The 25,442-nt window shown below is 35.0% G+C and overlaps 1 protein-coding gene across 1 annotated transcript; it reads left to right on the top strand.

Annotated features, from left to right (window-relative positions):
* Positions 1-864: 864 nt before the first annotated feature.
* On the top strand, positions 865-20,410 carry LOC129240927 (uncharacterized). The gene is made up of 10 exons (XM_054877001.1): positions 865-1,183; positions 1,248-2,852; positions 4,163-4,514; positions 4,583-5,837; positions 5,905-6,137; positions 6,196-7,093; positions 7,218-7,362; positions 8,296-8,747; positions 8,810-8,999; positions 20,129-20,410. The coding sequence occupies exons 1-10, from the start codon at positions 980-982 to the stop codon at positions 20,333-20,335; spliced, it is 5,541 nt and encodes a 1,846-aa protein (XP_054732976.1). The 5' UTR covers positions 865-979; the 3' UTR covers positions 20,336-20,410.
* Positions 20,411-25,442: the final 5,032 nt, after the last annotated feature.

Raw genomic sequence — 25,442 nt, 5'->3', positions numbered from 1 at the left:
GAAAGCACAGTCTTACGTTTTTATGCCTATACGTCATGCCCATGACGTCATGGCTAGGAAATTGGCGTGTACACCCTTTTTGGGTGTTTGGCCGAGCTTCTCCTCCTATTTGTGGTGTGCGTCTTGATGTTGTTCCACAATTGGAGGGACCCGACTCCGAAATTTTTATGAGGAGCGTTTTCATGGCAGGAATACACTCGGAGGTTTGCCATTGGCTGCCGAGGGGCGACCGCTATTAGAAAAATGTTTTTCTTAATTTTCGTGTTTCACCGAGATTCGAACCTATGTTCTCTGTGAATTCCGAATGGTAGTCACCACCAATCCATTCGGCTACGGCGGCCGCCTCATGGCAAGGAAATGCATGTGTATAATTTCTTGTGTTTCGTAGTTTCTATTCCTTCGATTCTCTCTCACAAGTAATTCGCCTCCCGTTTGTTTGTTTATTCATGAAACCTTTTATTCTATCATTCTTGGGTGGTATCAGTAGACCATCTGATTTGTTTTTTTTTTTTCTTTGGCCGTGTACATGTAGAAGCCAGCACAAAATTAAATGACGAAAAGCCGCTCCATTCTCACCATCGTCGTATGCTTCTATCTCCAGCTGCATGCCATGTTAGGAGTATATTAAATTTAACCTTACGATGCATCTTTGTTATTTAGTTTTTCCAATTTGGTGGTTTGAATGTCAAAGTTTCAATCAGAACGTAAACGAACAAACACAGCAGCAACAAAAAGTAGATCACTTTGACATTCAAACCACACAAACGCAAGAAAAAATCAGCTACTCTACTAAAAACACCTTGTATGAATTCGCCCTGATATGGTTGCTTTTCGCATATTCTTTATGGACTGGAGGATGTGAATTTTGTAAATAAATATAGGCGCCTAATGTTTAAGTCAAAATCGAATGCAAGGAGAAATAGGAAAAGGATAGCAATTTAATATATGCCGTGACAAAAATAAGTGGTCGTAGAATATCATGGCTGGCCGCATGAATCGTGTACTATCTTCCTGGATCTTGGAGCGGAAGGTGATTGGCGACCGTATACGCCTTAACGTGGGTATCACGGCTATAGGCCGAATGCCTGGAACTGCACTATGCATATTAGATTCTCAATATGTCTCGCGCAAACATGCTGAAATTATTGTAGACGAACATGGGAAAATTGTACTAAGGGACCTGGTAAGTGTAGAAAATCCCGATTATACGATAGCATCTTAATTGGTACTTCAATGTTCCCCTTTAGGATTCTGCAAATGGAACTTTTGTTAATGGAACTAACATAAAAAATGAATCGATTGCCTTAAATGCAAATGATTGCTTAGGTATTGGTGTTACGGATGATTTCGAACCCGATCTAAAACACCCAATATATAAACTAATATATGCTCCAATGCAAAGAGCAGCGTCCATTGATCAAGAGCACGTTAGAAATGATGAGCAGCAAATTGTTAACTATCCACTACCTGCTAATGCCAGACCAGATAATCAAAAAATCTTAGAAAAAGAAACAGACGGGAATGCCTCAATTTCCTCAGAAAAATCTTCTCCATCGACTTCTACAATAAATCAGTTGGAGTATAAGTGTGAAACAGTTGCAAGATCAAATAATATTGATTCGGCAATTTCAGGCATCGACATAATTTCTGCAACCACGTCTAAGACAAGTGGTGACCTAAATCAACTTCCAATTTCAGGAATAAGCCATAAAGTTGTTGACTCCCTTCCATCAGCTGCAACAGCAGCAAAAAAATCTGAACAAATATCACCCAATGTTAAGTGTGCTCCGTCATTATCAAATGCGCCAACACTATTCTCTGGTGCAATCATTATTGTGAGTGATGACGAAGATGACGTTATAACCTTAATCAAGGAAGAGAATATACAATCTCAAATTGACAATAAATCCGAATGCATACAAAATGTACAATCATCTGACCAAGAAATATGTAATAAATCAAACGAAGTGCCTCCGAATAAAAGTTCTTCGACCAAAGATACAATTTCCATGTTGCAGGCGCCAAACGATGCTGCCATTCATGAACCCATATTACCTGAGGTTAAACGTGAATTCATACGTTCATGCACAGAAAATGTAGTTGAAATATTTGGGAGGGCTGATGATATAATTCTTGATAGCGTCAAGGGAATAAGTCCTTTAGTATACACAACTCTTAATGGCAGAAATTCAAATAAAATGCTTTATGATGGAGATAGTATTGACTTGTTAAGTGACAACGAGGATGACGGTGCTAATATTGCGGAATATGTGGAAAGTTTCGGTAAATTAGTACCCGAAATAGGAGAAAAACAAAACTCTACTAAAACCAAGGAAAATATCGCTGTAAACAATATTTTGTTGGATAATTCATTGAACAGCTCTAAAAACAACGGCGATGAACAAAAGGGTTTGAATGTTGGGCAAGCCAGTGTTTCGGGAGAAAATCAAGACGTTGAAATTAAAACTGAGAAGTGTACGAAAATGCCAGAGGAGCCGGCTGAGTTCGTAGATATCGATGATGATATGTGGTTTTCACAAATTTTAATAAACGACATCAAGTCTGAAATGATGGCTGATAATAATGAAGCCGATTTGCCTGCTGAAGATGATGCACCTGATGATGATATGCTAAAAAACGATGGTCAAGACAACTTGCTGGAAGTGTTTATTAAAAAAGAGATAATTGATAACGACCTGTCGAATCCAGTTAGTATTACAGCAAAACAAGAGTCAAAAAGCGCTGAAATAGAAAATGACGTGTGGATTACAATAGATGACGATGAAGAGTTCGAGCATCAAGTATCAGACTGGAGCACTAAGCTGTTGTCACAAAAAATGAATATGTCGCAGGTATGTATAGTTTCATAGCTTTTTATACAACTTAGAATTAAAATATAGATGAACTATCAAGACTTGCATGTAACACGAAGCCTTTTTAATTTTTTGCCAAAATATTAGTTTTTACAAAAGGGATTCTGATGCTACAATGTCTATGAATATTACTAATTTTAGAATTATGTTACTATATATTGCATTGGCAGAGCGTTCAAAATCAAGTGTTTCAAAAAAATGTATACATACTTTACGTCATTATAAATATATATAAGTATACAGGCGGCCGACTTAGCCGAATGGGTTGTTCCGCGACTACCATTCGGAAATCAGAGAGACCGTGGTTGTGAAGGTAATCGCCTAATTTGCCTTAATAAATTTTTAACTGTCCATATGTATTTTCCTTTGAGTTTTTGCTTAAGTATTGTCCAAACATTTTCAGTAGGGTTGGCATCAGACGACTGGGAAGCCGCCGGTTCTACGTACCGGAATGACTGGAGGGTTTTTCCGACCAAGGGCTGAGGTCTCAGTAAACTAGCCGTCTAGTGCGCTGAACCTCACCCCTCATTTATCGTCACTGGAGCAGCTACATGCAGCAATACTGCTCCCGAAATTTCTTCTCGGGGCTGGCATTGATCCTAACCCTAAACCCAAAGTCTACTTGTGATGCGTTTCCCAAGACGGCTCCACCTAAACTCTACATCGGTTAGATGCGACCAGGGCAACGGGTCGTGCCAGCTTAAAACCTGCTCAAGTCTTAAGACACACAGTAAGTGGCCCAAATGTGGTCACATGTTGCTCCCGCCAACCGACGCCCTCAGCCCCCACGGGCTACCATCCAGCACCAAAAATAGAAGTTCTATTTGTTTCCGAAGGCCATTAGAATGCGCATGGTGCTCAACCATCCTCAGCGTTGAACATATACTCAAACAGTGTCCAGTATCAGGAGACCAAAACATCAATCTAACAAAAGCCCTAGACTGTAGCCAGGAAAGTGCTATGAAAATCCTTAAAGACGCTCTTAGTGTACATAACTTACTTCATGAAGTGTAAATCAGTTTTCCTTGGAGCAATATGGCCTTAGTTGCCCAGCCCCAACATATACTTTACAAATTTATTTATAAAGTATAGAATAAATAAATAAATAAATAAATAAATAGAGAGAAAGACAATAGAAAGTGTGTGTACGTATATTTTTTGGGACACTGTTAATTAATTTGTTGCCGCTTTCCTGGATTAATAGTAAATTTTAAATTTAATGAATTCTAAAGTGGGCCTTACACTGCGTGATGTAAGAAGTATATCTTATTCAACATTTTTATTTCAAGGTATTTGAGTTGCAAAGTGATAAACAACAAGATTTAGATGAAAACAATCAAAACGCTGGAAAGGAAGGAAATCTGAAGCTAGACTGTAACAGCGAAGATTTTGATGAACTTTTCAATGAGGCTCTTGTAGATGACGTGATTGAGACATTAGCCAAAAAAAATGGCGAAACTAAAAACGAAACTAGAGCGCCATCATTGGAGCGGCAACTCTCAAGTTACAGTGACAGCAATAACGATTTCGAGAGAAATAAGGAATTGTTACCAAAACGAGAAGAGGTTAAAATACATGATAACTACAGCGGAGCAGCAACTGAAAGAAAAGCAAGTCCTGCTTCAACTGGAGCCCCCGAAGGTTAGAATATAATTGATATGAAGAAACATAATTTATTAATGTTGTTGTTATTTAATAATGAATTCTAGATCTGAAAGCTGGTATTAGTAGTAAAAGTTTTAGACGTCTGGAAAAAGATTTGAACTCTGACAGTAAAGAAAGTATTACCTCTAAAGAGAAGGTAGAACTGCGGAAAGATTTAATAAAACCAGTTAAACGCTTGCGTCATCCACCTTCTGTAATCGAAGCGCCAAATTTGCCTAAGCATAAGGGTAAACACAGAGGAGTTTCTGCAGAATCTCGTCCAACAGCAGTATGCACAAACAATATCCGCAAAAAAGCCATTGCAGTCAGTGGGCAACTAAAAGATGAAGCTTATCGAGAGGAACTAAAAAGGAAGTGGTTTGAAAAGCCAGCAGATGAGAGGCGTAGGGAAAAGGAGAAGAGACGTCTCATTCAAGAGTCACGGAAGGAACGTTTAAAAGAACTTGCTGGCAAGCAATCAGCTGACTCGGCAAAGGAATTGCTAAAACGTAAACATGACTCTGAACATGAAAGTGGTGAAAGGAAAAAGGCTAAAGTGAAAATCACTACAAGGAATCGTGGTGCTCTTCTGGCGGAAGATATTGGAGCTGTCAAGAAAAATATAGGTTCGTACAAAATACCTAAAATCAAGCAATGTTCCTCCGACATAACGAATGCACACAGAGAGCCTCCCATAACTGACACCGCAACGACAAGTAAGCCCAATCATTCGACAGTTGTGGATGCTTTTGCTCAGGAGATGCGCAAAGTAGACAAAATCATTAGCCGTCGATTCTATACCAGCAGTAGCAGTAAAAAATTATCCTCTGTTGAAGAAAACAAAAATGAAAATACGCTAGAGGAAACTAAAATAAATGCACCTGTGCGTAGAATAAATAAAATTACATTTGCTTCTATGCAGAAAAATTTTGCCGAAACTAGAAAAAATCAAGAGTTGTTACAGAAATTTGCCATTAATCGGTCTTGCCTGATAGATGTGGTACACCGCAATGCAAACAAAGAACGTCAAAAGAAGCGCGTACGCTTTAATGATACGCCAATTGTGCATTTAATTGAACGGGTTAATGGCGCCAATAAGCGAGTTGATCGAAAAGATATTTTGCCAAGTCCGACTTGTGCAGATCGAGCTCATATGATACGGTCAGCGTACAAAATGATTGATCAGACTGCGGAAATCATATCAAAAATATTAGGTTGGAGCAATGAATGGCTAGTAAATCGTAATGCCCATGTGGATGCTGCTAGTGATATTGTGTTGCCAATGCCAAATCAATTTACTACATTCAATCATTATAAAAGGTACATGCTTTAATTTTTTAAATCGGAACATTATTAATATGATATTTATGAACACCAATCTTTTCAGCATAATTACACCGTTGATGAAATTGGAGTTCATAAGTGTACTTGAGCGTGAAAAAAATCGGTGTAAATCTAAGACATTTATTATCTCCGCCGAACAAGTAACCCCGTCTACGGACCGCTTTAGGATAATGGGCCGCTATGCTGGGGTGAATAACTCTGGTTCCAAAAGTGAACTTGTTGTATTGGAATGGGGAAAGTTCACAGCATTCGCATATATGTCAGGAAGGCGTTTGGGTGAGTAAAAACTAATAGCTTACATTTTTTTTATAACAAAACTATTTTATTTATGCAGGCTTTAATACTACTACCGTTGTGTACGAAGTGCTTGCAGAAGGTTTACTTTTAGAAGAGCTCCGTAGCTGCCTCAATACTCCAATGAAAGTCCGCCCGATGATAGATATTGTTAGAGTCGAAGTTGGCGCCTTTAACGCGGTATTCCAGTTGGAGCAATCGCCATTACTCAATCAAATTCTTGATCCAAGGCAATTATGCAAGTTAAAGCCGCTCCCGAAATGTGATATACAATATAACGGTTGTGATGATCTAAATGATCGCCAAAAGGATATTTTGTTCCGTACATATAGGCGTGCCATCGAACCAACGCCAAACATTACATTAATACAAGGCCCGCCTGGTACTGGTAAATCTTGTGTAATTGCCAATTTGGTGCACCAATTACTCTATGGTAATGAGGTTCGCATTCTTGATCAAAAAGTATTAGTATGTGCACAAAGTAATGCAGCTGTTGATGTTATCGCTGAGAAATTATACATTATGAGTCAAAAAAAACTGCCAGAGGTAATGTTTCGATTAATACGTTTTGGTTTGATGGATCGTATCAGTCCCAAAGTTCACCATGTCACTTTACCAAAGATTATCGAACGTAATCAGATTAGAAAGCTCAAAATGTCTCACAAAAATCTTCAAATTGATGAGAAAGTCCATATAAAGGAGTACCTACGAAACGAAATCGTTCAACTCGAAGCTGCTATTGAAGCTATGAAACTGAAAAACGTTAAAGGAACTGTGCAGGAGGAAGAATTGCTTGAGAAAACGCGACAAGTTCAATTAATGCAGAATATAGTGAATGGCGTTTTACGTCCAGAGGATGAGCGTAGTCTGTATAATTGGCATTTGAAGCACGCTCATGTTGTGTGTACGACTCTTTCTAGCTGCGTGAAATTATCACAGTATGTTTTCTTTTCAACTTTTAAATGTGGTAGTAAAATTGAGTTATTTAGTATAATTAGTAGTGAATTAATATACTTATATTATAAATTAATTAGTTACTTGAAACATATACCATTTTTCCAGATATATAAATTATTTTGATGTTTGCATCATTGACGAGGCAACACAGTGTACAGAACCATGGACTCTAATGCCTTTAAAATTTGGTATTAATGCGTTGGTGCTTGTTGGTGATACGCAACAGCTCCCAGCGACGGTACTTTCAAAGGTGTGTATTTAAACTCGAAGTACAGGTGTTTCTCACTTTGCGCGGTTTTTTTTTTGTTTTTTTTTTGGCAATTTTTCTTTTACGTGGATTTCTTAATCACTTCCCAATTACCTTTTTTGTGCGATTTTTCTGCTCTTACGAGGATTTTTTGCATTGCTTCGACAAGAGCTTGACAAGTAAAAGACCTTAAACAATTTTCTATTTGTTTTTTTTTTTTAATCTCGATCCTGATGAAGAACATTCCAAAGGAAAAACGAGTCAACGTTTAATGACCGATTAAATATTTTAGAATTAAAAATTACAAAGCAATTTTTGTGCTGTATATCTTCCTTCAGGGTGTATTCATATAATGGGTTTTTCAATTGGCGCGGGTCGATTTTGGCGCCCTGAGGCAGCCATTTTGTTTAGGTGACATCTGTCAAATCTTTTGTTTATTATTCAGTTGTTTATGGCAAATCATCATGGCAAGTTACACGATTGAACAGCACGTTCAAATGATAAAACTTTATTATCAAAATGAGTGTTCATTAACGCAAACGTTGTGCGCATTGCGCCCATTTTTCGGTAGACGTGGTGGCCCTTCCAATTTCTTATGGCCCATATTGCACCATATGGACCTAGACGACATGTGGTTCCAGCAGGACGACGCTACGTGCCACACAGCAAACGCCATTTTATTCCATTTCAACATCTACCCGCTCTTATTGAAAAACCCTATACCTATAAGCATGCAATGATCGAATAAGCGATTTAGCTCATAAAGTTATCTTTAACAACGGGGATCTCTTAAGTATTTATAAATACGTTACCTCTCTTGGATATATCTTCGTATATTTTTTCTTGAACTCTTAATTGTTCGATGTTTACATTTATACATTTTATTTTGCAATGCTTTTCTATTCTTAAAACAAACTATAATAAATTTCATTACAGAAAGCTTCAGATTTCGGTCTCGGTACTTCACTTTTTACACGTATTCAACGCTGCATAGAATCGGTCAATCTCAAAAATGTGCCCAACGGATTAAATGCTCATGAAAAAACATCCGTATCAAACAAAAATGATATTATTTTCAGCTTACGAACACAATACCGCATGCATCCTGAAATTTGTAAGTGGCCAAATTCTTACTTTTACAAAAACCAACTGATAGATGATCCGAAAACACATAAGTTCAAACCAGTATTGAAGCCATTTTCAATACTGAATCTCACGTATACGCAAGACGAAAACTGTCTCCGCGGTCAAATTGTTAATGAGCTGGAAGCAAAGTTTGTGGCACGCTTTGTGAAAACTTTAGATGGCTACATACCTATGAAATATAATACTTACGGTGTGATAACGCCTTATGCGCAGCAACGAGGTGCATTAGAAAAAGCGCTGCGGTAAGTATTTTTGAAAATAGTTATTATTGCATCTTCCTTTTATCTTTTATTTTATTTTATAGAACTGCTGGATTCTCAAATGTGATGGTAAACACAATCGACTCTTATCAAGGCATGGAACGTGATGTTATTATTATTTCAAATGCGCGCACTAATGGCATAGGATTTTTGGTAAATTATCAACGTTTGAATGTGGCTTTAACTCGTCCAAAAAAGTGCCTTATACTGTGTGGAAACTTCAAAAATTTAGAGGTAAATGAAATTATAAAATGTTTGAATTCCCCAATAAACTGAATCGTAATATTACACGCAGTGTTACCGGGTAGTCCTAGATATACACTCCTCACAAAAATTAAGGGAGCAAGAAAAAAATTCAAATTTTTTCAGGTTTTTTGACGGACTGTATCTATGTGAAAAATGATCGTACCAGAAATTTAAAAAAAGCATTTTGAAGCTCCAGGGCTCTACTTTTCGAATCCGTGGAGCAAAAATTTTGCCAGGCCACGGTTTCAACGCAATCTGAAAAAGTATGACGAAAAAAAAATTTTCCAAATTTTTATCTTTCTTTCTTGGGCTCCACGGGCTCGAAAAAAATTTTTTCGATAAAGCGATCATATGGACCAGAAAGCCTGATTATTCAGCTTCATTTTCCTTTTTTTAAATTCTTCCTACGTCCATGTGTCACGGAGATATCCGGAATTGAACAAGAAAGGACCCTTTTGTCCTCAAGCAGCGATATCTCGACAACGAATGGTCGCATCGGAAATTGGAGGACGGTTTTGGAATCTGCAATAAATTCCCCATAAAATTCCGTGTAGACGTTTCACGGCGAAATTTTTTTTTTCTTTCAGTACTTCCCTGCAAAAAGTGGAAAAAATTGAATTTTTCTCTTGATTTGGAAAATCGGCTGTATCACCGCAAATATTGAGCATTGAGCAACGGTTTTCAGGGTTTTTTTCACCTTAATGTATCCCTAATAACCCTGTAAATTTTTAGATTGATCCACTGAACCGTTTTTCCGGGCCGATCAATCAAAATTTTTAAAAAAATTAAAGGAACAAGATGTTTACCCTTAAACATTTTGTAATTTTTTTGAAATGGAAAAATCTTTTTTTCTCTCACTTTTTTTCTCAATTCTGCACCAGATACTGCATTAGTTCAAAAAAAGAAACACAAAAAAAAATTTCGAAAATTTTCGAAAAAAAAATTTTTTTTTGAAAAAATTTTTTGAATTTTTTTTTTTTTTTTTTCTTTTTTCATAAAGTTATAGCCTATCAACAAAGCATAAAAAAAGGTCTACACCTTAATTTTCGTATTAAAAAATTTATCGAACAAATTAAAAGTTGATACCCCCAAGGCAGGTCGAATATTCGTTTTACGAATATTGGAGCAATTAATTTTTCTGCGTTACACAAAGTGTCTAAAAAACAGTTTTTTTAAGACTATCCTGCTTTCTTGGTTAAAAAAACCAAACAACAGTTTTTGTCAAAACTCGAGATTTTTAAATTTTTGGTAAAAAAAAATTAATTCAAAGTTTTCGCAAACTTAATTTTTTTTTAATTTTTCATCATGCCTCGCCGGCATTTATCCGCGCCAGAAGTCGCTCGATTAGTGACTCTTGTAGAAGAAGGTCACACTTATCGTGAAGTTGGGCAACAACTGAACGTTAGCTCCTCTGTCGTATCTCGGGCTTATAATCGGTATTTGGAAACGGATGGCTATGAACGACGAGCTGGACAAGGTCGTCGTCGCGTGACCACCCCTCGCGATGATCGAACGATCGTTCGACGTGTTCGTCAAGAACCGTTTATTCCTGCAAACGTTGTCGCCCGGAATGTTCCAAACCGTCAACAACAACGACAACGACAACAGCAACGGCAACGACGACAACAGCCGCGGAACGTTTCTGTTCAAACGATTCGAAATCGTCTCCGTGAGGCTGGAGTGCGAACAAGAAGGGCTGCCCGAGTTCCGATGTTGACAACCGCGCATTGTCAGTATTTGACTCAAATTTAAAAAAAAAATTTTTTCAAAAAAAAAAAATTTTTTTTTCGAAAATTTTCGAAATTTTTTTTTGTGTTTCTTTTTTTGAACTAATGCAGTATCTGGTGCAGAATTGAGAAAAAAAGTGAGAGAAAAAAAGATTTTTCCATTTCAAAAAAATTACAAAATGTTTAAGGGTAAACATCTTGTTCCTTTAATTTTTTTAAAAATTTTGATTGATCGGCCCGGAAAAACGGTTCAGTGGATCAATCTAAAAATTTACAGGGTTATTAGGGATACATTAAGGTGAAAAAAACCCTGAAAACCGTTGCTCAATGCTCAATATTTGCGGTGATACAGCCGATTTTCCAAATCAAGAGAAAAATTCAATTTTTTCCACTTTTTGCAGGGAAGTACTGAAAGAAAAAAAAAATTTCGCCGTGAAACGTCTACACGGAATTTTATGGGGAATTTATTGCAGATTCCAAAACCGTCCTCCAATTTCCGATGCGACCATTCGTTGTCGAGATATCGCTGCTTGAGGACAAAAGGGTCCTTTCTTGTTCAATTCCGGATATCTCCGTGACACATGGACGTAGGAAGAATTTAAAAAAAGGAAAATGAAGCTGAATAATCAGGCTTTCTGGTCCATATGATCGCTTTATCGAAAAAAATTTTTTCGAGCCCGTGGAGCCCAAGAAAGAAAGATAAAAATTTGGAAAATTTTTTTTTCGTCATACTTTTTCAGATTGCGTTGAAACCGTGGCCTGGCAAAATTTTTGCTCCACGGATTCGAAAAGTAGAGCCCTGGAGCTTCAAAATACTTTTTTTAAATTTCTGGTACGATCATTTTTCACATAGATACAGTCCGTCAAAAAACCTGAAAAAATTTGAATTTTTTTCTTGCTCCCTTAATTTTTGTGAGGAGTGTATATTCGTATATACATAAATGGTGCTTACACCCTTTTTTTGGGTGTTTGGCCGAGCTTCTCCTCCTATTTGTGGCTGGTTGATGCTGTTTCTAGATACTTAACACGGTCACTCCCACAGCTAGGATTGCAAGAAAGACATAATTTGACTAAAATTAAAAGTTTTAAAATTTTCAATTTTATTTACGTTATTGCAATAGTGTAATTGATATAATGTAGTATAGAGCATACAAAAATATTTTATTTAAATATGAGAAATGTGTGTATAAATTTCATGTGCACATAATATGTTTTGCATACTAACAAATTCATGTTGGCGCCACGGGCAAACCATGTAAAACCGGCGTGACATTCTACGTGTAAGGACATTATTATTTTAGCCATTTCGTCTTAATTTGGTTATATGATGTCCGAAACTTAACGTTTTCGAGGTATTTGATTTTAAAAACTCTTTGAAAAAATATATTTTTCTTATGTTAGTTCAGGGGCCCAATTTTTTCTGTTTTTAATTAAAGAATGTGTCAATTAATAAAATTTTAACCAAGCCCTGGCGGTTAAAAATGACTGGTTGATAAAGTATTGAATTTACGATTATTCATTAAGGGGTTATATACATACCTTGTGAGCCCGAAAAAATGAACGATTGTCATAACTTTTTTTAAATATGTTTTAGAACTTTCTATTTTAAAAAATATTATTTATTGTTGATATCGCCCCTCCCCCGAAACGCCGTTTTTTAGAAGAGGCTTGCGGTGATCACGGTAGCGCATGAGTAGCTCAACTGAAATCAAAAAAATTAAATGATTATTGTAGAAAAATGTTTTTTAGTGAATCTGAACGGTTTATTTACCCAAAAAAAAAATTTTCTCGATATAAAAACTGCTTTGCACCAAAAACACGATTTTTGAGGGGTTGAAAAATTAAAAAAAAAAAAATTAATGCCAACGAACTATGCAAATATTTATAAAAAGTGAACCGTTCAGACTCACGAGGTTGTAACTTCGAATAATTAAAAAAAAAAGTTTATGCAAATCGGTCAAATAGTTTTTGATACATAATGATCACCGCGACGGTAATTTTCAAAAAAACACGATTTCGAGATAATCGCGTCTAAAGTTTTGTGTGCACTTAATTTATGGATAATTTGCGCGCTTCCACGGTCTGTAACTTTCGTTCTAGTGCTCCGATTTTTATGATTTTTTGAATTTCTATTTTTAAGATGATGTACTTTTAGAATATGCCATAAAAAAATTTTCGAGTTTTTAGTCCAACACAAGGTATATGTATAACCCCTTAAGTGTTTCCTACTTCACGTCATAAAAAATACTATTCTATAAATTATTTTAAATACGTTTGTGTCTTTTTAGCTATCCAAAAATAGATCTAGTAGGTAGTCCAACACAACAAATAAATTTCAAACACTACCTATTTCGAACCTAGCTTAACTAAAATCATAGAAGGTCGGATTGGGTGAACATATTTTTGCGGTCGAGAGAACTTCTATGTGTTCATGCCTCACTGTTTTTTAACAGTTCTTCCATTAATTCGAGTAAATTGTCCCTTAAGAAATGTTCTTAATAACAATGTCTTTTAGCATCTAAAACTGTTTTTCTTATAATCCTGTATATGTGTATGGAGCTGGGTTAGACTGAGCGAACGCATTAGGCCGAGATGCCTACTCCTTTTTTTCGCTATGGCATCGCATTCGAGAAGAAATTTTCGGGGACTCGTCGCAGAAACGACAAAAGTCGGTGAACCATATCTCGAGCCTAAACAGATGGGTCCTCTCGTTCTCGGGTCCTCTTAATAACGAGAGCACAGCCTTTTTAGCCAATGCATCCTCCACTTCTTTCCCAGGTATTACCTTGTGTGCTAGGGCCCATATGAACCATTTGTGATTGTGCGCTCCGAGTATATTCAATATCTCAAAGAATAATGAGGTCTTAACCTCAAAAAATAAAAAAAGTCTTAAGGACTTCAGAAACGAATTATTTGCTATTTTACACTTTTTTCATCCGATTTATTGGAAGAAACAAGAACCAGCGTTATACTATTCCGCAAAGAAATTAATTTTAACCTACAATTTTCTCACAGACTCAACTTTAAGCAATGTTTTATATTAAATGGTGAAGTGTTTCCATATTTTACAAAGTTAGCGCAAAGAGCTTTTTTTCTCAAAAATGCCAAATATTAAGTGCAGTAGTCCTTTCGGCAATAAAGAGTAGAGAACGACCGAACTTCGTCTTGGGACATGTTCGGTTTTGCGTTTGTGGAAATATGGAACGAGATTTTAAAATTTAAAAAAATACTTTATGGCAAAAATTAAGAAGATAATCGAATTAAAATACTATCTGACTTATAACCTTTCCCACGATACTCCATTTATGTAAATCGGATCAGAAAATTTTACCTTATATAAGGTTGCATGAGGTGCTAATGTTAGGGGCTTTTTTAATTTTTGCCACCTCTACAGCTTCTGTAAAAAAATGGCAAACTTTTTTCAAGCCCATTTTCGTTAGTTTGATCATAAATTTAGCTAAAAAGACATACTAGTTTTTAAAATAATTTGCATAGTTTTCATAAAATTTTTTTTATGATATGAAGTAGAAAACACAAAATTATAAATTAAATAATTTATCAAGCAGCCATTTTTTATTTTTATTATTTACTTTTTATTAATTGAGATGCATTTTCACTGAAACCCGAAAAAAAAACGAATGAACTACTTGATTAACTTTTAAATAACTTCATTAAATATTTTTTTAAATAATAACCGGTAAGCAAGTTGGTAACAAGGATGCGGCAACAAAATGGTGCGGAAGCGCTAATTGGATTCTAGATGAATCACCACTTAAACCCCCTAACCAAGTACAGTGCCAGCTCGCTAATCCGAAAGTGTGTAATCCGAATTATCCAGTAATCCGAATTGAATTTATGACGCATTACGTGCTCTATAGTCCGCATTCGTTGCAAGCTCGCTAAACCGAATTTTTGTTTTTTTATTTTTGAGTCTGTTTTTTTACAAAACCATGAACGGAATTTAGAAACTAACGGGACATTATTGAAATACAGAGCCTTCTATGTATGTAAGTGTGTATTTATCTTGTTGCGAATAGTTCAGTTGCGGTATTAGTCGCGAAAACATCAATTTAAATAACATGGCAAAAAAACGTGCACATAAAACACTATCATTACCTGATAAGCTTAAAATAATAGAAGAAGTAAATCGTGGACAATCAGGAAAAGTTTTAGCAAAGAAATTTGGTGTAGGAGCTTCAACAATTTGCGACATAAAAAGAAATGCTGAAAATATTAAAAGGTAAAAAACCTGTGCAAAAAATTTATTCTGTAAATATTACTGTACATACATATTTATTCTTTTATAAGATTTGCTGAGAATTCTGATGCCAAACTTTTAAAACAGCGCAAGACACTCAAATCGGGAGAGAATGAAGAATTAGAGATTAAGTTGTATGATTGGTTTGAAGAGAAGCGGTCACGGCATCAAACCATTTCAGCAGAAATTTTACGACAAAAAGCTAAATCACTTCATCAAAAAAATGAAGTGAAATATGCGGCGAATCCTTATCTGCTAGTAGGTCTTGTACCTGATTTTCAAAATAAGCTCTATGACATTATCGAGACTGAAAATCTGATTGACGACCAAATTTACAATGCTGATGAGTCTGGACTCTTTTGGAAAATGTTTCCAGAAAAAACTTTAGTGCATTGTAAAGAAAAGTCTGCTCCTGATACCAAAATGAGCAAAGAGAGAATCACCTTCTTGTGCTGTGCTAACAAATCTGGAACTCACAAGCTTAACATTGCTGTGGTTGGGAAATCCAAAAATCCACGTTCGTTTAAAAAACAACATATTGTTGAATATTACGCATCGAAAAATGCATGGATGACAACATATATTTTTACTGAATGGTTTTTAAATCGTTTATACCACAGGTAAAAGACTATCAATTGAAATTGCCCAAAAAAGCTTTATTGTTACTGGATAATGCGAAGTGTCATGGAGAGCCGCTAGTATCTGAATGATCGTGTTGAAGAAACAGAAAAATTTCGCACAATAACCAACTTATTTCACCGCAACAATGACGTGCATATTTCTGAAGATGAAACACGTTAAAAATCGTGAAGCTCTGCAGGCCTTAAATATTTCAATAGATTGGGCAAAGGAACGAGGTCTGCAATCAGATTACATATTAATGCTAAAAGAATTGCGGAACAAGGCTTTAGGCGTTAAAAAAAACGTAATATGTAAATACATACATACATATGTACATATGTATTTATAAAAATCTTTAATTTTTTCATTGTTGATTAATAAAAATAAAATAAATTTGTTTTGAAATCCTGGCTTTTGTTTTATTTTCGAATATAGTGAATTATAAGCATAATAACAGCACATCCAGTAATCCGAATATCTCGTTAATCCGAATCAGGGTCTGCAATCATTAATTCGGATTAGCGAGCTGGCACTGTATATAGAAGGTGGCGCAAAATTAATTACCCTATCGAAAGATTTATAATTTTTACAAATGGTGTCCTGCGTCAATCATATTTGACACTTGTGAACTAGACAGCTTGCAGAATGCAAATAGACAAACAATGGAGCACATAAAGGTCAAACTAAAAGATTTCCATCACTCAAAATCATTTTTTATATTTATTAAAAAAGTTAGTTTAGTAAAAAAGTTATTCACAAACCAAATTGGATGATTATTTTCGCGCCACCTTGTATATGCATTACAGCACCTAAATGTGCCAGGAATGATAGATTCCCAGGATTGGCTATCAGCTGTGATGAAACACGAAATTCTCGGGGACTCAGAAGCAGAATTCTGCTCGCTCATTCCACACACTTGTCCAATCAGTCGTTGTTCAGACAACAACGAAGCAACATGAGCGCATACTTTGTTGATTATTTCGTGTGTTACCACCTCAATCTCAGTTTTTCGTAAATAAATAATAATTTTTTTAAAATCACTGAGAGCTGGTTAATGGTCTGATCTTGGTCACACCTCTAATAATTTTTTCACCATATATTTTTATTATGCTTCATACTAGAACCCTGGTATCGAGCAGTGCGAGTAGCTCTATACTCATTCGAATTTCGTTAATTTCTTCATTGCCGCTGTTGCAGTGCAGGGCACAATTTGAAAAGCGCTGTATCACAATTCTAGCAATCGACATAGCAAATTATGGTTTTTAGATCATCACAACTCATCTTTGCAACGAAAATCGGATGCAACAAAGGCCTGTCACCTAATGATGATATTATAGAAGCCAAGTAAGCTAAAGAAATTGCTCACTGATAATATATGGATACAGTTATGAAAGGAACATTTATTTTTTTTTTATTGAAAACTACGTTGACGGTCGATCTCCGCATTTTAAAAGTTTGGCTTATTCAATGATGTTATTGTCATAATCAAATTTCCCATTGGTTTTATAATGAAATTTAAACAAATATTTTTTAAATAACTTCTTGATTGGCATTTTGAACGATGCCTTTGACACTATATGAAATGTTTGCGTGACAACTTCATTATCGAGGTTTGAGAGGAAGGTTCAACAGTCGACGAAATCGCCATATGATGCAGCTCCTATTGATGTAGGCAGAGATGATCTTCTCTGTTTGACTTCAATTGATGTTTGTTATCAATGTAATCTACCGCGAGATAAAAATACCTAGTGCGATTTGTTCGACCTGACCCAAATCGCTTAAGGGGTAACACCACCGTAGAAATTTCAAAAAATTGATTTTTTTTTTATAAGCTTAAAAAATTCTTTGAACCTTTTAAAATACAGAACAAAAAGTTTTATACGTTACCGAAGTTTATTTCATAAATATTTTAAGCTTTCAACCAAGCGTTAGTGACTGCTACCTAACGACGTCTCCAAATTTCCAAACTTTAAGCGCGTTTTTCTCAAAACACGTTTTCTGAAATTGGCACGCAGCATAACTCAAACAATTTTAAATATTTTTAATCAGGGTTTTCACTACGTCTGTATAATAACCTTCTTAAGAGAAGAGCGTAGGGGATTTTCGATAGATTAATTTAAACGATTGTTATAATTATTTAAGTGCCCTCTGTGCTGCGTGCCGCGGAGCTCCTTCAAGAGAAACCGTATTAAAAAAATGTGTCCAATGCCGCCATTTTGTAAAATTTTTCGATCAAACTCTGTAGTTTTGTATTTTAGTATATAAGTAATAACTTCCCCAAACAGAGTGATTGTTTTCCTTTTTCTTCTATACAAAAAAATTCTTTAAAAATCGTGTTTATTTTACGCGTGTACAGTGGTGTTACCCCTTAAGAACGTATAACAAATAAATATAGAAGTCTTAAAAATTTGAGCTACATGAAGAAATGCTTTAAGTAAAATTTGGTATTTCGTGGATATTTGACTCATAAATTTTATAATAGACTGAATATTTTTTAACTTTCAGTGAAGTGCAAGTGGGGTAGTCTAACCACTAAAATTCTATGTAAAAAATTAGTTGCCATTTATAAGTTTGTGCATTCAAAAAAATTAAATTTTTGCAATGTAAGCTGTATGCGGAATTTGCATTTAGTTGCGTAGAAAATATCCGGTGTTTCTAGTCCAACCTAGTTTTTATCAGGTTACTGAACTGCATTTTGTTGAAAACTGTTGCTAATTTGTGTAATTCGTTAAACCTTGACAAAAGTTAAAGTCGAAGAATCTCCAGTGTTTGATTTAATAACTGCCGAAGTCCTCAAACAAGTTCCACAAAACATCATTACAAAACTAACAAACATAATGAATGCTTGCTTTCAGCTGCAATACTTTCCAATTTATTGGAAAATAGCTGATGTTATCATGATTCTAAAACCAGGAAGGCCTCCAAACGATGTAGCTTCGACCAATCGACCAATGTCACTGTTCCCATTTTATCAAAACTGTTGGAAAAATTTTTGATAAAGCGCCTGAACACTATCATAGAAAATAAGCGAATAAAGGGTTTTCCAATAAAAGGTGTTATTCCCGTAAAAGATCAATGGTTTCGTTGCTTGTGTGACATGTAGCGCCCACTTGTTGAAAATAAACGTTGTCCAGATCAATACCATCCAATTCTGGCCATAAAAAAATCGTTAATCAACTCTCGATAGCGCACTCCATTCACCGTAACTGTTGCGCCAGCTTTATTTTCTAAAAAGTAAGGTCCAATGACTCCGCCGGACCATAAACCGCACCAAACAGTAACACGTTGAGGATAGAAAGGCTTTTCAACAATATGGATTTGACAAAGCCACCGAGGTGGAAATGTGGAAATGGGCCTCATCACTCAAGATGATTTTTCGATGGAGTTCCGGATCATTTTCATGAATTTCAACGACCCAATCAGCAAAGACACGACGTTGTTGTCGTCCCGCTTCAGTTCTTGTGTTGACTGGACTTTATAAGCCTTAAGACCCAAATCTTTATGCAAAATACGGTGCAATGACGTTTGTGGAATACCTAATTCCAAAGAACGACGAGGAATGGACAAACCTGGGTTTTCTTCAACACTTCCGGCTACAACAGCAATATTTTCGGCTGTTCTTGAGCGACGTGCACGGGTTTTATTCTTCACATCACTAACTTGTCCCAACAGCTCGAATTTTTTTCACCAATATCTGTATTGCGGTCCGACAAGATGCTTCACGATGACCCAAAAATGTTCGAGTTTTACGAACCGTCTCTGCCAAATTTTCACCATTTTTATGGTGAATTTTAATAATTTCGATGCATTGTTGCGTAGTGTATCGTTCCAGTTTTATTAATGGCGTAGTTTCTGCTTGTCAAATATCAAAAAATGACAGCTTCAAAAGTGACACCTACCGAAATAGCGGGCTATTCAAAATAACGCATGTTATTGGTAAACCCTTTAACACCAACACACCAATTTGGATTCCGGCGAAAGCACTCAAGCATGCTGTTTGTGCTCCATGGTATATTATGACTCAAGATCTGGAACATGACCTCAATATTGATTCAGTTACGGCAACCATAAAGAAATTTGCAATTTAGTTGCATAATTGCAAATTTAGTTGCTCTGCGTGCGCCTAAACAAGCATGTGAACAATGAAACTTTGATTATTAACGATAATAAAAAATGGAAACGAAGGCTCAAACGTAAAAAACCTCTAGATTTAAACTAATAAATAAACAAAAATCAGTTAAAAGTATGAATTATATTTTGCTGAGGATTAACATAAATTATTTGTTGTAACAAAACTCTACAAAAATTGCTCGTTAGTATATGTATGTAATGTTATACTAGTTGCAATGAAAATACTAATAAAAAATAAATAAATTGTCAAACTTTCCTCTAAATGTTGACTCCCCTAAAGAAAAAATTATCGCCTTTTTATACGGTTATTTTTATAATATTTTACTATACTTTAATTATTTTTTCATTAAATTATTTTCTTTTTTTTTTCTTAATTATAGACAGTTCCGGCTTGGCGTAGCCTTTTGGCAGCAGCACGCGAACGCAAACTGTATCATGAGCTTAGTGCCGATTGTATGGATGATATGCACAGAAACGTGATTCCTAGAATAAAGATTTCAAAAGCGGCAGCTGCAACAGAAGTAGCGGCTGCAACAACGAGCAAAGAGTTAGCTGTGGTAGCCGGAACATCAAACCAAGCAGGATAATGAAGATACCAAATAATCAATAACCTAAGCATTCATCGAAACAGACCTGTAAAATGTGATTTTTTTTTTTTTTTTTTTTTTTTTGTAAATAATATTACATTAAGACATTTGCATACATTGCTTAATACAAGGACGTTTGCACTTCTTATTAAGAAGAAATGAAACTACTCTCAATGTTGATAAACTCCTCGTATGTTGGGGTAAGAGGGCAGTCTGTTGCATTCGTCTTTTTAGTTATTTCATAACTATTTTGTATACTTAGAGCATATGAGTATACATATTTTCATTGCTATGAGTGTGAATTTCCAAAATGTTATGTTATACTCTTAGTAAATTTGTTTCTTCATTCATCAGTAAATCGAAATCATGTTCAAGGCCAACAATATCAGTTAGAGCTCTGCCATCTCATTGTCGTACTGTTTTAGTATTAAAAATATCATAATTTAGAATAGTAAATGCATATGTAGTTATTCGTCAGTTATTTTCATTTTATATTTTTTTACTCCATGCCAGCCACATTGACTGGGAATAATTATTACTATTTAGATTAGGTAGTATGTACAGCTAACTTAATTAAGTAAGCAATTTATTTTGAATGAGGAAGATGAATTGTATGCTTTATATTGAAATAAATATAATAGATGACAAACAGTGGACTTAATAGAAAAATGAAACAAATGAAAAAAAATTATTTTTTCTATCAACATATTGAAGGAGTTTGAGTGTAAAAAATGTGAAATATGTGTTTATGTATGATATATTGTGGAATAATTTCGTTCATTGCATTGTCCATAAGTTACAATATTTCACAATATTCAGGTATTTCATTTGTTTATATCTAATTAATATTAATTAATTTCTGCTTCCATTAAATCAACTAAACTTCGATAAACTCTGGCTTTATTCTAGATTGTATCTCTTAAAATTGTCAAAAAACCAAATACAAACAAATGTTTTTATTATATACTAGCAAACCCGGCCCCCTTCGCTGGGCACACTAAAATAGAATAGATATGGTTTAGAACAGAAAATATATGATTTTCATATTATTTATTTCTTTATTCTTTATTCAAGCGCTTTGGCATAAACAATATTTTTTGTTTTTCTATTTGTTTTTTAGTAAATATATCCAAATCAGAAAGAAATATTGACACATTGTAACTCACACTGTCAATTTGACAGTTCAGGTCCGCCCTAAGCGTTAAAAAAGTAAGCGACATTATGGCTGGTTCAAAAGAACGCTGTACCCGTTGCCAGTGCTCCGAATTACAACCAAACTTTACGAAACCCATTTTCAATACTTACTTAACAATGTGCGTAAGTTTGGTTTAATTCCGTGCAAAGACACGGCGGGTCCACGTTTTGGCATATATTTCGAGACCCTAGTCATCAATAGGTATGAAAATTACCTCGTATTAAAGTACTTATCAACAGCTTTCAGTTGATACCCATATTGTACATACACAACCAAAGGTTACCCGGGTCCACGTTTTCACCTATATCTCGAGACCCCAGTCACGGAGCGGCATGAAAAATACTCTGTACTAAAGCATTCACCAACAGCTTCAATTTGATATCCATATTGTACAAACACATTCTAGGGTTCACGTTTTGGTCTCTATCTCGAGACCCTAGTCACGGAGCGGCATGAAAAATACTCTGGACTAAAGCATTCACCAACAGCTTCCATTTGATACCCATATTGTACATACACATCCGAAGGTTACCCGGGTCCACGTTTTGACCTATATCTCGAGCCCTATTTCCAAAACAAAATCTAATCCATGTTACTCGTGGATGATGTAGCTTTCGAATGGTGAAAGAATTTTTAAAATCGGTCCAGTAGTTTTTGAGCCTATTCATTACAACCAAACAAACAAAGTTTTCCTCTTTATAATATTAGTATAGATAGATAGTATCTTATTTTTACACTATGCAATCTACTATTCAAATAATATGATTTCACATCGATGAAAATCTCTTATACTGGTTCAATTTAATTTGCATCTCATTTTATACCTATTTATGTTGTGCAATAGATTTTGACCATTCGACGATCGCGAGTATTTGTACTCAGGTAATTTTTTACATGCGCTGGACAGATATGTCCTTCCATGATGTGCCAACAGAATTCCAACGAATTTGGGCGAATACTACAAGAACGAAGGATTAATAGCAAAGTTTAGTTCTAAGCTTTGTAGTTTTTTAAAAACTTTTCAGGAATAATGATTGCTTATGCCTTTACATATATGGATAATGGCGCGTACATTTTTTGTCAGGTGTTTGACCTAACTTCTCCACTAATTTGGGGGGTGCGTGTGTGTGTGTCCTGGTGTCCGCCTGGAATGGCCGCTGTATTTTAGGAGACATTTTTTTATTAAAGAAATGCGGAGTTTTGCCATTGCCGCCTGCTAAATTGCTATTAAAAACAACTTTTTATAATTAAAAGTTTGATGTTCACAATTTACAGGACTCAAAGGGTAGTCAAGTACAAACTCAACATTTTGTTTGCATTTTGACCTTAAACTCTTTTGCGCCCTCTACTTATCACAATATCTCATCCAAGCCCAGTTCCCTCAATAAACCTAGAACGGAGATACTTTCTGATGTGTTATGTTGTTACATCGGGTGTTTTTTAGCTACATGAGAACTATCGATATCAAATACCAATGGTCTGACAGCAAACTGGCAAACTGTGTTGCATTTTTGTTCAGCAAGGTTTGGCAAGTCTTCATGAATCGTTTAACGCCATAGCAACGCTTCTAAATTGTGGAAATTTGTTTAGAAAAAAATTTATTTGCTCACGAAATTTATAGAACAGTGACGGCATCATCGATCATTATTTCTTTCGAAATGAGGAAGGAGCTGCCTAAAAACGGTGAATGGCGTGCGCTATCGAGCCATGTTGACTGAATTTTTGTTTCCAAAATTTAATCAGCAACGTCATTTAGGTCCCACAAGATAGCGCAACTTGCCAAACAGCATAACAATTGATTCCTTGCAATATTCAAGCCACCATTGACGCCATACGACCAGATTTATTGGAAAAAGTAGTCAAAAATTAGACTAATCGAATGGATCATGTAACTCTTAGCCGCGGCGGATATTTCCCGGATATTATATGCAAAAAATAAATGCCATTGAATTATCTTTTTGTATTATTGTATCATTTTAAGTTCTCAAGTTCTTAAAAACACACCCCATCATAGCAAACTCAGAACAGATTTGTAATGAATATAAAATAAAACTTGATGCTCTTTATTCATCTCACGACATAACACTTTTATTCTCATTCAGTGGCAATCTTTTGTGATTTTCACTTGTTTTGCAAGGATTTACATATCTTTTTTTTTTTGTTTTTTTTTTTTTAACATCGAACTGAATTTACTGTACACATGATTTTTTTTTTTAATTTTCAATAATGCATTTATTTGTTTTAATATTTTTATAATACATATGATAATAGCTGATATAATGTAACATTGACTACAAACACCTATAATCTTACATTTAAAATTTTAAAGATAAAAAATTAAAACTATCTTTCAATCGTCTTGTCTGCTCACGCCCTCGCAAGAATGTTCTATTTGGTTAAGACTAAGTATTGCACTAGCTTACAACAAATAGCTTAATTCATAATAATTTTCAACTTGAAATATATTAAATCAAAATGTAAAAAAGTAACCACGACAAAAATTACTATTTTTTATAGAAAAAAATTATCAAACTAATCCAATGGAAGAAGTAAAGGTCTTTAGGAAAGTGTAATCAAAGGATTTTCCACTTCAAACTAACTTCATTAACTAAGTCTACAACTATAATCTCTGTTTTGCCATTTACCTCACATCTCTTCTAGGAGTCCTCATCTATAACGCACTATTTGTTCAACAAGTCACGACAAATACAGAAGAAGATTCAAATAACTCTCGCAAACGATATAGTCAGCACACGAATTGCTCATTTATTTACCAAAAATACCTGTGCATTTTCTCTTAACATTCCCATTGTATGATAAGAGGGTTGAGAAATTTTGAGGACCAGTTAAAACTATTTGAGACATCAACCATTTGCATCAGTAGATATTTCCAGCCGATATAGCTACCGCTACCAAAATAAACCTCATTTAGATTTTCCGAACATTGCCTAACATGGCCATACATATATATTGTAAAGAATATATATATATATATATATATATATATATATATATATATATATATGTATACATAAAAAATATATTGGCCTTTATTTTTTTATATTTTGCTATCAAAAGTAATATTTGCATTAAGTGCCTTGACATAACCTCCAAATAATTTCATAATATAAAACACACTGGTGGGCAAAACTATGCCAACTAAAACTAATTAAATTCCTTAAAACGTTGGAGATGAATTAAATATCGTTTTTTTTTTTAATTTTCTTATTTACACTAATTGAGGGTACATTTCTAGCAAACTATTTAAACATAACTGATTTATGCAAGACCGTTAATATAAGTAATACCGTTAGTATTACTACTAATACGCTGGAAATAATTACAGTTTTAGGAAGTATGTCATACCCAACACAAAGACGTTGATGGAAATTGTGCATCTTATATTTTTTCAAAGAAAAATCAATGAATCAGAGTAGCATTTTTTAAAGCACAATCAATTGGAGAAATATTTTTTACTCAATTCAATTTATGTCCAATATCAAAGATTGTGATTCGAAAAAGTTCATCTATAACAAACAGGATCACAAGGGTGCTGTGACGTGTGGTAGAGGCTGCAAAATGTACAACTATGTTTTAAAAATACAACTCTGTTCTATGCAAAGAATAATATGCCATGAGTGTGGATTTAGGCAATTGGTTAAGGAGTAGCTCAAGGCGAAACGATTAAAAGTCGCCGTCTCGATATCAGTCCATCATCGTAGATCGCAAATCTAAAGCAATAATGGGCTTGTATAGGGTGTGTTCGTCGCACTCATCAAATACAGCAATATTGGGACCCCGTGCTTTTTTTTGATGTGCTTTTACTCAGTTGATTAGCTTTCGCAAAATTGCACAAGTTATTTTAAGCCGAAATATGGAAATAAGCTATAAAAATTCATTTCATTTGAACTT

Source organism: Anastrepha obliqua, chromosome 3 (genome assembly GCF_027943255.1).
Source record: "Anastrepha obliqua isolate idAnaObli1 chromosome 3, idAnaObli1_1.0, whole genome shotgun sequence".
Lineage (NCBI taxonomy): Eukaryota > Metazoa > Arthropoda > Insecta > Diptera > Tephritidae > Anastrepha > Anastrepha obliqua.
This window is presented reverse-complemented; position numbering and strand designations above follow the sequence as displayed.

Bases quoted from the DNA above. Each gene is read 5' to 3' on its own strand.
- LOC129240927 (XM_054877001.1), top strand. From the start codon at position 980: ATGGCTGGCCGCATGAATCGTGTACTATCTTCCTGGATCTTGGAGCGG. The intron at 4,515-4,582 runs GTTAGAATATAA...AATGAATTCTAG, and splicing joins TTCAACTGGAGCCCCCGAAG to ATCTGAAAGCTGGTATTAGT. The intron at 5,838-5,904 runs GTACATGCTTTA...CAATCTTTTCAG, and splicing joins ACATTCAATCATTATAAAAG to CATAATTACACCGTTGATGA.